At 38.7% G+C, this 14,372-nt stretch overlaps 1 protein-coding gene across 2 annotated transcripts in view; it reads right to left on the bottom strand.

The window, feature by feature from the left end:
- CDH2 (cadherin 2) overlaps window positions 1–14,372 on the bottom strand; it is a 232,339-nt gene that overhangs the window by 52,016 nt on the left and 165,951 nt on the right. For both annotated transcript variants that reach the window (XM_030810618.1, XM_003261974.3), the window contains 3 exons: window positions 13,291–13,446; window positions 9,419–9,563; window positions 6,582–6,754 (listed from right to left, as the gene is read on the bottom strand). In XM_030810618.1, the coding sequence (XP_030666478.1) occupies window positions 6,582–6,754; window positions 9,419–9,563; window positions 13,291–13,446 (474 nt within the window). The remainder of the gene's footprint in view (window positions 1–6,581; window positions 6,755–9,418; window positions 9,564–13,290; window positions 13,447–14,372) is intronic.

Here is a 14,372-nt window from a genome sequence, read left to right as displayed (position 1 = left end):
TTTGGAGATGACTTCTGAAAGTCCTTGAGGAAGAGCTGTTTGTGTCCCCAGGACAGAGTCCTCACAACACACCCCATCACTGTTTATAGTTTATATGGCTGTTATCAGTCGTATGTCTGTATCTGCCTCATTGTGCATGTGTGTGCATACAGAGACACACATACACACACACACAAGTGTCCCAAGGGCCCTTGCATTGTTGATGCTTGCTTGTGTCACTGGCATATGGCACAGTGCCTGACTCGGAGTAAGAATTCCACAAATGTTTCTGACTTGGTGGATGGATGGGTGAATGCATAAGAAACCTTGGGTTTTGCATGATCTTATTTCAGGTAAAGAAAAAACCATCTTCTATTCACATGGATAGCTATAATTTACTTCTTTAAACCCATACTGGGAGCACAAACTAGCCCACCTTTTCCCAAAACCACAGTGATTCACATACAATAGTCCCAATTCTAACATTTCCTCATACTATGAGTCACTTCCTATTTATCTTGACGTTAATTTCCCTTTTTAAAGCTTAATTTATTGTAAAAGTCCCATAAATGGAAAGCTAGCATCACTTATCATAAATATGACAGTAAAAAATAAACATGATGAAATTATTAGATTCTGGCAATCTCTACTTGATGAAGTAGCACCTGAAAGGCTGTGTCCGCTTGCTGTCCTAGAGGCTTCTCTGCATTTACCAATTAAAATCTTACGCACATACAGCACAATTTTGAAACACTGAACTAGAGTGACATCAGTGAATGAGGAGGTGAGAACATTCAGTCATTCATACAGCAGACATTTAATGAAATGTCTTCTAAATGCCAGGCAATGGAGTATTTACTTGGATAAAACAGTGACCAAAACAAGATACAGCCTTGCTTTCACTAAGTGATGGAGGCAGAGAGTAACGGATCACAGGACCATATAGAGCCACCAAATGCATGAGTGCAAGTCTAGAAATGGTAGGAAGAAGTAATATGAAGAACCTTCAATAGTGCATACCAACTATCAGGTTGGTGCAAAAATAACTGCAGTTTTTGTCATTACTTTTAATGGCAATTACTTTTAATGTCATTACTTTGAGTAAAAAGGGAAGAACTTGATGACTAAACAGATTGCAGGTAGAGGGACAGCAGGGCATGGGAAAGGCAATTAAACGACGACCTTGGGAGACTGAGGAGAAGGTCCTGGTCACGTGAAATAGGAAATTCATCATAAATCACAGGTTTCAGGAGACGACAGATTTGCCTCTAGATAAATTGGGTTGAGGACAGAGAGTTGAATAATAATGTCACCGAAACTTAGGAGGGAAGTATAGATTTGTGACTCTGTTCAAATTCTTTTCTTTTGAGACTGAGTCTTGCTCTGTCGCCCAGGCTGGAATGCAGTGGCGCAATCTCGGCTCACTGCAAACTCCACCTCCCAGATTCATGCCATTCTCCTGCCTCAGCCTCCCGAGTAGCTGGGACTACAGGCGCCCATCACCACGCCTGGCTAATTTTTTGTATTTTTAGTAGAGATGGGGTTTCACCGTGTTAGTCAGGATGGTCTCGATCTCCTGACCTCGTGATCCGCCCGCCTCGGCCTCCCAAAGTGCTGGGATTACAGGCGTGAGCCACCATGCCTGGCCAACTCTGTTCAAATTCTTAAGTGCTAAGCCCCAGTTCCCTCATCTGTGAAATGGGACTAAAAGTACCATCTACCTTATAAATGTGGTCTTTCTTTTGTATACATACTACATGCTGGCACTGTTCCAAGGGCCTTGATTTAAAAACAAAAAACAAAAAACAACTTTTACTGAGTTTGAGCACTATGTGCCTGGCACAGTGCTATGCACTATGCATTATTTCAGTTAGTCCTCACAATAATCCTATGAGGCAGGTGGGGTTTTGAAACCCCACTTTACAGATGAGGAAATAGGCTTAGGAAGGTAAGGGAGCTTGCCATGGACACCCAGCCATAAGAGGCAGAGACTAGACTTGAACTCAGGTATGAGTCAAGAATCTGTACCATTAATCAATCCACTACGTGAGTGCCCTCTAAGATGGTAAGAGTACTGCACATGTGCAGCATGTGCACAGGTCAAGCGGGAGAAGCAGGTGGAAAGCCGGACTTCAAGTGGACGAGGAAGGAGTGGAAATATTTTTTGTTTGTTTGTTCGTGAGACAGGGTCTCACTCTGTCACACAGGCTGGACTGCAGTGGCACGATTACGGCTCACTGCAGCCTTGACCACCCAGACTCAGGTGATAGGTGATCCTCTTACCTTAGCCTCCTGAGTAGCTGGGATTACAGGCATGCACCACCATGCCTGGCTAATTTTTTATATTTTTAGTAGAGACAGGGTTTTGCCATGTGGCCCAGGCTGGTCTCAAACTCCTGGGCTCAAGTGATCTGCCTGCCTCAAGTGCAGGCTGCCCCTTGGAGAAGACTGGTGTGGAACTCAGGGAAAGTATAGTAACTTAAACATTTCTTTAAGATTCATGTTCAGGGTAATGAGACAAGGAACATCTGCCCCACTGGATGCTGAGAATGGGAATCTAGATAAACTTTCTGTGTAACACAGTCTAGATAGAGGTATGCGGAGACTACTGTGGGTGATCAGAGAAGGGATTGAGAACTGGCTCTCAGAGGGTAAGGATTAGCCTGTTATGTAGGAAAAGAATATTTAGGTAGAGGAAACGGGAACAGAAGAATAGAAGACTCCCTATTTGCACAAGGACTGCGTGTGGTTCAATGAGTGGTTGGGCACCATTTGTATGTGAAAGGCAAGTAATTCTGGGGGGTTAAGGAGGGTTTTGGGGCCAAGGTCACACAGGGTCTGGAATGCACTACTAAAAAGCTCTAACTTCATCCTATATGGCGTGGAGAGCTATGTTACCACAGCAGAGACCCAGCAGGTTTGCAGATTATGAAGCAACCTGTAGAGAAAGGAAGATTGATGACACAACAGAAAACAGGAGAACACCCCTTCAGGATGGAACTAGGAGTTGAAGGCACAAACAGAAAGATTATTAGGTTTGGAAAACAGGAAGTATTTCTTTCATCTTATGAAGAGGAGTAAAGGTGATAGATAGTGCTTAGCCAGGAGATGCTGCTGTTGCTGTTCATGATGGCAGTGGGGAAAACATTAGCTCAGATTTATTAGGCACTGTGCTGAATGCTTTTTAAAATGCTTTTAAATTTATATATATATATATATATATATATATATACACATATATATATACACATGTATATATACATATATACACATATGTATATATACATATATATACACATATGTATATATACACACACACACATATATATATATATATATATATACTTTTTTTTTGAGACAGGGTGATATGGTTTGGCTCTGTGTCCCCACCCAAATCTCACCTTGAATTGTAATCCTCATAATCCCCATGTGTCAAGGGTGGAACCGGGTGGAGGTAACTGCATCATGGGGGCAGTTTCCCCCATACTGTTCTCATGATAATGCATGAGTCTCACAAGATCTGATGGTTTTATAAGCGTCTGGCATTTCCCCTGCTTGCACTCTTCATTTCTCTCCTTCCGCCCTGTGAAGAGGTGCCTTCTGTCATGATTGTAGGCTTCCTGAGGCCTCCCCAGCCATGTGGAACTGTGAGCCAATTAAACCTCTTTTCTATCCAGTCTCAGGTATTTCTTCATAGCAGTGTGAGAACAGACTAATACAGAGGGTCTCACTCTGCCACTCAGGCTGCAGTGCAGTGGTGCAATCACGGCTCACTGCAGCCTTGACCTCCCAGGCTCGGGTGATTCTCCTGCTCAGCCTCCCAAGTGGCTGGGACTACAGGTGCACACCACCATGCCTGGCTAATTCTTGTATTTTTTGTAGAGATGGGGTTTCACCATGTTGTCCAGGCAGGTCTTGAACTTCTAGGCTCAAGCCGTCCACCCACCTCAACCTCCCAAAATGCTGTGATTACAGGTATGAGCCACCATGCCTGGCCTGAATGCTTTATGTGTCATGTTGGATAATTCTTAAAATGGTCCCATGAGGCAGGTAATACTATTATCCCCATTTATGGATGCAGGAGCTGAGGTTTCAAGTTAATACACTGAAAGTCAAACAGCCCATAATAAGCAGAGCCAGAGTTCCAACTGGGGGGAGCAGGGGTGAGTCTTTGGCAGTCCTGCACAAAAAGGGCGGAAAATGGACATGAAGTGGAAAGGCCAGGAATACTACCAGCAAGTAATGTCACAAGAGGACAGATGGGAATAAACGCTGAAGACTGGGTAATGTGGCAAATACACCTTTAGGTCTGGAGAAGCTGAAGAATTAAAACTGAATTTTTAAAACCTGAAGATTAAAGAAAAATAAAAAGCTGAATCTCAGTAAGCATTTCAATGATTAGGAGTTCAATCACTTAAAGGTGTCATACATCCTGAGAGCAAGAGATCACACATTACTTTTGACAGAAAGGAAACTGTGAATTCTAATAGAAATAAAAGAATTTCAAGCGTGCACAAGGCCTGAAAAAGTCAAAGTAATTTATCCCTGGCCTCAGGAAGAATTATCATAAACCATCCGAGATAGATACATTTTTTCTATGTTAAATGACTTTCAGGAAAGGAAGGTTTTCCATAATTTTCCCTAGTAACTCATTGTTGTGTTTAATAATTTCACTGTCAAGAAGCTATTTCTCATACTGTATCTAATCCATAATTCTATAGTTTCAAATCCATTTCCACATTAGTTTCATCAAGGGGTAGTGAACAGCTTCTCTATCCACTGGAAGATAAACTTAACGACGATTATGGCCTCACGTCAGGCTTTCATCCTCTAAACGAAATACAGTCTGATTTTTAAACATGGTTGGTCTGTTTTAGTAAAAAGTATCTTCAATTTTCCACGCCTCTTTCTTTCCACAAAACAGCCAGTCTAAATGAGACAGGAATATTACCATATGAAAACAGGATGAAGTCTCATTTCTGTATCTCACAATGACAATGTGAATGAAAGAGAAATATTAGGATTATGAAATGAACTAAATCTACTTGGTATATGAGCAACCTGGCACTGAAGAAAAAATACTGAAAATTACCCCATATTCTCTAATAAATTATGGCATTCCTGCTGAGTTTATCAGCATACAAAAATAGTATTTCATATGGTAATGAAGAGGTAAAAATATATACATGTTCCAAGTATTACTGAACTAAAAGTACTACTTAAGAAACTAAACTGATTTCAACAATCTCTGATGCAAATCATTTCTAGAAAAAGAACTGTTGATGCCTACAAGTCAATAGGTACAATGTCACAGGCATACACTAACTCCTAAGTAAGGCTCTCAGCTCAGAATAAACTAATCTTTATTGGCTCATATTACTTTATTGTAGTGCTTCTAGCACTATTTTGTGTAAACAATTAATTGCAATAGTAATGTTTTCTTCTATTCAATTCAAATGAATGCTTCTACAGCAAATAAAGTGTCAAAAAACACGAACTTCTAAAATCCTTGTCAATGATATTTTATTGCAGTGGGTATAATGTCTCCTTTTGACATACATAATCTGAAGTCTCATTACAGTAAAAGCTGGCTCAGCCAGAAATCTACAAAGCACAGATCTCCCTATGAGTTGGCACTTTGATATTTCACTCAAACAATGATTACACATGGTCAAAATAATGACCTTGAGAGTCTGTAAGAAAATAGGACAGAACTGAGAAAGGATGAAAAAGTTTCACTAGGAGTGGGGTTTTCAGGAAAGAATATGAGCAGTGATTGAATCAGAACCGGAAGAACTAGAAGATCCAAGATGAAGATAAAGGTGCAAGGCATGCCTGGCCAAGGGGATCACATGTACAAAAACACAGGGCTATGTAGGAGCACAGTGGGTCGAGGCCTGTAACACTGAGATGACCCACCGGGAATTAACAGAAGTACCCGTGCCCTCTCAGACGGTGTGATACTGCATAGTATTTCAATGCCTTCAACATTGCATACATTTTCAACTAAATGTTATTTCAGAAATGTGTTTCTCTGTATTTCTAACTTTAAATACTTGTGAGTAGAATTAATGCAGTTACTACTGCTTAAATCTTTTAAGTAAATTAATCATAGAGTTAAGGGGCTAGTTCTAATAAAGAAGATAATCTACTATATACTCTATCAGCCTATTCACAAGGGCTACAAAAAACCAAATCACATACGTTATTTGCAGCCTTTTAATAACACAAGCGTTAACAATTATCCTAAGTTTGTGTGCCAATTATTTGGCTGTGATTTTTAATTCCTCACAGAAACCTTTGACTATAAAGGAAAATTGAGGAAATGCTAAAAATTTTAAAAATTAGATACCAGAGAATATTGCTTAGTCAGTATCACATTAAATACTACATAGGCTAGCATTGATTTATCCACTATATATACATCATTTAACCAATTTGAAGCTCTGCAGAAAAATATACAACAGATTACTTAATGAAAACGATTAGCATTTGAGTAACACTGTGAGTATATTGTAATGTGGAGATAAAATGTATGTGATATGATATTGTGCACCTTTAAGATTAAAAGCAAACACAAATAGAGTTTTTGGTTGGCTTACTTCTCGATCAAGTCCAGCTGCCACTGTGATAATGTCACCAGTCTCATTGTTGATTGTAAACATGTTGGGTGAAGGGGTGCTTGGAGCCTGAGACACGATTCTGTACCTCAACATCCCATTGAGGGCATTGGGATCATCAGCGTCAATTGCCGTTACAGTCATCACATATGTTCCTAGAGACAGTGTGCATGGAAAATGAATGGTTACCCTTCATTCCAGGGACCCAAAAAGAGAAGGTATATTTATTGTTTTGATATGTCTTATTTTCACTTTTTAAAAACAAATATTTAAAGTCATTTAGACTTGATTAAAAATGCTACTCATAAGAACAGTACTTATTTCAAAAAAGATAAAACCTGGTCTGGATATTTGAATGAAAAGTTATACAACATACATATTTATAAAAACTCAATTTTTCCATAACTTAGGAGATAAATTCACTTTATGATTCCAAAAAGGTTCATTTTAGACCTTAATTTATATAAAATGCAAATAATGGGTAATACAGATACCATTAGAAACGTAATTTATTGCCGCTGATTCTTCCCTCTGTCATCTTTTCTTCCATTACGCAATGATGTCTAAAATAACATGCTGAGTATGATTCTCCCCAGTGCCTGAGTCACTTTCCGAATGTAGGCTGTGTGCAGAATGTGGCACACTCCATTTCCTCAGGTCATAAGGAACCATTTCATGCACTGCTGTTTTGGTACACTGCATAGAGATTTGGCATTGTGGTTCATTATTTCCTCAGTGATTAAAAGAACACTGGAACCAACTTAGAGACTTCAATTTATTAGATAGTTTGGAAAAGAAATCTTCAAAACCTTTGTATCAAATTAGTTCAGACTAGCTAGACAAACTGTAATTTAGAAGTAGAGTGAGAAGTAGTTACTGTTTAGAATGGTTTGTTCTGTGGGATCCATTTAAGAACTGAATTACGAAATGTTTATCTCCAGTCTACCTTCCTTTTGAATACTCAAGTTCAGTTCTACCTTACAGCCTAAACGGATATTCTCTCTCCATGGTATACCTTGGGTTCTGAACTAACTGTGCTTTGGTAATATTATTCAAATCTCATTTCGGAACTTGTCCCTTTAAACGATTTACCTATTTTGATTATGTGTCATCCCTACACCCTTATTTTTTCAAAACCTTCAGTGTGTACTTGCTTGTTTGCGTGTTTTTTATTTCTCTCCCCTACTCCAATTTAAGCTCCAGCAGGGCAGGAACTAGCTTCTCACCACTGTATCCACAGTGTCAGAACAAGGCCTACCACACGGCATATGCTTTATAAACATTTGCTGAATGAATGAATAAATCATCAGAATAAAAAGGTATGTTTCAGAAGTGTGAGCCAAAATATAGATCACAACAGTTTAGCTCAAGATTCATCACAAATCTTGCCTAGAAGGATGTTTTCAAACTTACAGAAGAACCACAAGAAATATACTCACAATATGTCTACTTCTAGCAATAGCTGAGAGTCTTTTATTTATGGGTGGCTCATATGGAAATTCATGGTAAAATGCATAATAAATATAGCTTTAGTGGCACATTTTAAACAATTTTTGTGAAATTATTCTTGCAAAGTTTGAAATAATAGAGAAAAAAAGAAAATAATATAAAAAAATTTCCACAGTCCCAAAAGCCCAATGTTTGTTTTCTTTGGAAGATTTGTATAAGACTTGTGTTTTAGTAAGGAAATGCTGAATTTGCTTTAATTTTACTGTATTTTAAAATACTGAAGAAAGCTACTCTAACGATGCGACTTAGAAAGAGTCACAGATGGCTGAACTTCCTGCACAGCCCCTGGTCTCCCTCTAGCTGCCCCCACCCTACCCCTACATCTTTTCTGAAGAGGCAGAGATATGCACTTGGACCAAGAAAATGTATGCGTTTGAGGCATAGTTGGTTATATCTATAAACTGACTTATGCGTAAGGGAGTTGCATAAACTGGTGTTGATGACAAAGGTATTATGCAGCACAATTTTAAATGCTGAGGCTTTTAAAAATACAAAACAAAAATACAATAGCTAATTAAATCTCTCTGAACACCACGTCATCTCAGGAAGCCTGGTCAAACACTTACTTTTACCATGCCTATACCAACTGATTGTCTTGTCCACTGGTTTTCTAGGGAACTGGCTATTCTACAGTGACTGAAGTGTGTCATATTTTTAATACGAGAATCTAAAATCTTAGTCAAATACCACTTTACAATCATGAGTGGCTTTCCACAGTGTTATTTCTAGGCCAGGGCATTTTCCATTTTGCTGGTTGAAGGGATAGGACTGCAGGGGACACGCTGGCCACCCTGAAAATAACTGTCCTGTGGAGCTAGAGGGCAGCAATCACAGATGTCACTAAGCCCCTTCTATGCTTTCGCTATGACTTCGCCACCTAGTCCCAGGAACATCAAGTATCTTTAAGGCTTTCTCACTGTGTTTAATTGCTGCTACGTCTCATACAGTCACATCTGTACTTTATAAACAGAAAGTCTCTCGTCTTCTGGGGCTCACTTTCAAGATGCATTGGCTGTATCAGCTAAAGCAGAATGAAAGCATCCTATGTATTCCACAGGACAGAATCAAATACTGTAGTGCATATTTTTTCAAAGGTGGGAAAAATCAATATGAGTAATAAGAAGGATTTTTTTTTTCTCTCTTCAATTGGTTTTTCCCTAAGTTACCTTCCTTCTTTCCCAAAAGCATTATGAATGAAAGAAAATGATCCAAAAAGCCTCATATGATTTCTCCATTTCTTGCTCAGATAACAGGGCTGGTTACACCATACTTTCCTCAAGTCATCTTCAAATTATTATCTTTAAACTTACCAGGCTTTGATCCCTCAGGAACTGTCCCATTCCAAACCTGGTGTAAGAACTCAGGTCTGTTGTCATTCATGTCAATAACATTGATGACAATGTCAATGGGGTTCTCCACTTGATTTCCATTAATATCTACTGCATGTGCCCTCAACTGCAAAAGTAATTAGAAAACAGAACTATTTAACAGATTTATGTCTGTGAGAAGATAAATACATCATCATAAGGCTACTAAAATAGCAAGAATAAACTCACAGCTGAAAAACAAAAGTGGTTCTTCCCATCAAAATTTAAGTTACACCAAGTCCATATAATTAGGATAGACATAGTAGCAAAAAGCCATCATTTACTATATGCTAGGCATTGTTCTCAGAGCACAATGGATTTTAACTCCTTTAATTCACGTACAAAAGAGTGAGGCAGAAATTGTCAGCATTTGAAGATGAAATTGAGCCTCAGAAAGACTAGGAAATTTATGAAGGTCACTGCTGTCTCTGCTGACAGGACATAGATCCAAAACCAGTTGTGTCCAGCTCCAAAATCCCTTCGCTAAACCAGTTGAGGAGACAGACTTAAGGTAATTAAAAATGTGAAAGTAGGCCAGGCACAGTGGCTCACGCCTGTAATCCCAGCACTTTGGGAGGCCAAGGCGGGCGGATCACCTGAGGTCAGGAGTTTGAGACCAGCCTGGCCAACATGGCGAAACCCTGTCTCTACCAAAAATACAAAAAAAAAGAGAAAAAATTAGCCGGCCGGGCGTGGTGGCATATGTCTGTAAGCCCAGCTACTTGGGAGGCTGAGGCAAGAGAATCGCTTGAACCCGAGGTTGCAGTGAGCCGAGATCATGCCAGTGCACTCCAGCCTGGGTGACGGAGTGGGACTCTGTCTCAAAAAAAAAAAAAAAAAAAAAAAAAAAGAAGTGGAAGTAGCACGGAGTAGTTATAGAGATCAAGGGAACAGAAAATAATCTAAAAAGAAGTGTACAGAGGAAATTTTGACACTAGTTTTTTTCTTTTCCTTAATTGTAAAAGTCATTCACAAACATTAAAAATATACTAGTATATGGCTGGGCACAGTGGCTCATGCCTGTAATCTCAGAACTTTGGAAGGCGAAGGCAGGTGAATCACTTGAGGTCAGGAGTTCGAGATCAGCCTGGCCAACATGGTGAAACCCTGTCTCTACTAAAAATACAAAAAATTTAGCTGGGTGTGGTCGCGGATGCCTGTAATTCCAGCTACTCAGAGGCTGAGGCAGGAGAATCGCTTGAACCCGGGAGGCGGAGGCTGCAGTGAGCTGAGATCATGCCACTGCACTCCAGCCTGGGCAACAGAGTGAGACTCCATCAAAAAAAAAAAAAATACATGAGTATATATGATAGCTGTTCCTCTCCCCAGCCCAGTTCTCAGTTTTATAGGTATTCTTCTAGAAACTTTATCTTATTTTTCTTTTTAAACAAAAATACTCATTTGGCTACACTTGGCAGAATATCATCAAAATCCTTTCATCTACAATAGATTCATTTCATTCTTTTCAATGGCTGTTTAGTGCTCCTTTAATTGTTTCTTTTGGACTGGAATGCTTCTAGTTTTCATGTTAAGTCTGATGCTTGCCATTGGTTGCTGCTGGATACACTCTATCAAATTAGAAAAAGCTTCAACATATCCTTTTTTAAATTCAGAGGCTATTTAAACACACAAAAACAATGTAAATTTTAATACTGCCATTCAATACCTATAGAGATAATTCTTTTTTTTCCTTGGCTTATTTAATATCTTATATTACATTAATAGATTCTTAATACTAAAACTTAATTATACTTATATAAAATATTGAATCTGAATACTGAACCTTAATACTTTCAATTCTACAATTAATTCTATTCTGTTATGGGTTTTGTTTTTGTTTTTTTGTGAGATGCAGTCTTGCTCTGTCACCCAGGCTGGAGGGTAAGAGTGCATTGGCACAATCTCAGCTTAACTGCAACCTCTGCCACCCAGGTTCAAGTGATTCTCCCACCTCAGCCTCTTGAGTAGCTGGGATTACAGGCGTGCGCCACCACACGCAGATAATTTTATTTTTTATTTTTAGTATAGACAGGGTTTCACCATGTTGGCCAGGCTGGTCTGGAACTCCTGACCTCAAGTGAGCCACTGGCCTTGGCCTCCCAAATTGCTAGGATTCCGGGCGTGAGCCACCACACCCGGCTGGTATTGCTCTTTTAATGTGCAAGTAGCAAGCACTTAGAGAGCAATAATTTACCCCAAAATTGATCTGAATATACTCATTCCCTGAGTTTTAATCACAGGAATTCAGATAGCGAGAATTCCTACAAGAAGAGATCCTTAAGAATTTTAAATTGATCTTATTTATATTCATAAATTAGAGACTAGTCTAAGTAGAGGCAGGTATATTGTGTGCTATCTAAAAATAAGTTTCCTTATTAATGCTATGTTGTCTTTGTGGGACGTTTGGAAGTTTTACTTCTTTTCCTATGTTTCAGAACTATATGGAAAGCATTAGAATAACCTATTTCTCCAATGATTTTAAAAAATGGAATGATGAAGAAATCAAGGTCTTTGGGAAGACAAGTATAGAGCAATACTCAGTGCATAAGACATTTTAAATTTCTCATATGCTTATTTGTCTGTTAGATCTAGGTGAATCTATTGAAGTTTAAAAACTTCAATAATTGTTCTCACTCATAGGTGGGAACTGAACAATGAGAACATCTGGACACAGGGTGGGGAACATCACACACTGGGGCCTGTCGTGGGGTGGGAGGAGCAGGGAGGGATAGCATTAGGAGAAATACCTAATGCAAATGATGAGTTGATGGGTGCAGCACATCAACATGGCACATGTATACACATGTAACAAACATGCACATTGTGCACATGTATCCTAAAACTTAAACTATAATATAAAAAAAAGAAAAAACTTCAGTAATTTTAAGTCAGTAAAAGTACAAGAATTCAACAAGTGTATCAGTGGGCAAGAGTCTGGAAACACATCCATGCACATGTGGGATGAAAATTTTAGTGATTAAGTGTAGACGATGGATCAATGGGGAAACCAATTCAATATATGCTGTTGGGACAAGTAGCTAGTCATAAAGGAAAAACAAAGTGGGTCTCTCCTTTTATTAAAATAACTGCAGAGGTTAAAAATTCAAATGTAAAAAGTAAATACAACAAAAATTTGGGGAACTGGGGAGATTGGTATCCTGGAATAAAACTGGGGAGACTGGCATCTTGGAGTTGGGAAGGCCTTTATCAATATGTCTGGAAAGCCAGAATGTATGATAAAATTTTTAAAAATGAATTTTGCGTGTAAAAACGATGTTATACCATGGGAAAATTATTGACAATGTTAGAAGTAAACAAAAGGAGAAAATGTAGGACAAACCAAGCACTAACATTCCTAATTAGACAAAAGGTTCTTAGCAATAAGAAATCCCAAAGAAAATTCAAAATAACAAAGGAATAGGGGATTCACTTTGCTTAGAATACTATGCATTCATTAACAATGCTGTGATCGCTATATATTTTACATGTAACAGATTTGACTCCATTCATATAAATTTGTTCTTATAGGTTCTTAACCACATATCTGAAGGCAAGTATCAAAATGTAAAGAGTAATGAGATTTTAGGCAATTTCACTTCCTTCTTTCTTTGTTGTGGGCACTATTTGTTTTTCTATCAGGGCATTTATCAATTCTATAAAAACAGTAACATTATTAAAATAAACCAAAAGACTACAGATGCAATTATTAAAACTCTCAGTATCGAGGTTTTCAGACTGATATAAGAGGCAATGGTAAACTCTGCAGACATTCAGAAGTGTTAACACACAGAATTATCAGCTGGTTGGAATCTTACATGAAACCGGGCTATCTGCTCGCGATCCAGGGGCTTTGTCACCGACAGCTGACCCGAGATGGGGTTGATAATGAAGATACCAGTTGGAGGCTGGTCAGCTCCTGGCCCAGTTACACTGTACCGCAGTGAAAGGTTTTTATCTCTATCAGACCTGATCTGAGGATCAAGAAAACAATGACATTAAGTGAGAGACTAAATGAGCTCATTATCAGAGATGGGGCACATCATACTTCATGCCCTTTTTCAGCTACAAACTTATACCATCTCTTCCCAGAAAATCACTGAAACTCTCCTAGTGGCTGTTCTTCCTCTGCTTCTTGGTGATAGGCTTCAAAAGAGATGTCATCTATCACCAGAAAGACTGGAGGCAACATTAACATCTAAAAGAAAACTCACTAGGAGCAGCGTAAAAGTTCCAAATCTACAAGTGTCAGTTTTTAAACAATCAAACTCTGTCCTGGGAGTTTCTAGGTTAGACGATTTAACATAGTAACAGCTGTGCAATTTCATTAAAATAAACATTATTTGCCTTTTTGCATCAGTAACAACGAGAATTAATTGTCTATCCATAGTGTGAAATATACTCAAATGGAGCTCTAATACAGTTATGGCTGATCCTAAATGTCAGATTTCTGTACTTGCATTGTACTAACACTGTTCATTGCACCAAAGCTTTCCATATCATTTTAAGTGACACCTGAAATTTTCATTAATAATAAAGCACAAAAGAAAGCATTTTAAAATATATTTTATGCTCTCAAACATTACATCATTTATAGGCTCACTGCCTTCTCCAAATACAACTACTCTCAAGAAAATTAAGTCAATGTATGAGCAGTCACAGGAGACAGAACAGGCTATGGAAGGGAACAAAGGTAGGCAGGTACAGAGAAAAAATAAGAGATCCTTATGTATTAGGTACTTATACCTAATTCATCAATAAAATCTAGGTTTTTTTTTTTTTTTTTTTTTTTTTGGGGAAGGAGTCTCACTCTGTCACCCAGGCTGGAGTGCAGTAGCGTGATCTTGGCTCACTGCAAGCTACGCCTCCCGGGTTCATGCCATTCTCCTGCCTCAGCCTC

Source organism: Nomascus leucogenys, chromosome 4, assembly GCF_006542625.1.
Source record: "Nomascus leucogenys isolate Asia chromosome 4, Asia_NLE_v1, whole genome shotgun sequence".
Lineage (NCBI taxonomy): Eukaryota > Metazoa > Chordata > Mammalia > Primates > Hylobatidae > Nomascus > Nomascus leucogenys.
The sequence above is the reverse complement of the archived record's forward strand: the minus strand, read 5'-3'. Positions and strand labels throughout refer to the sequence as shown.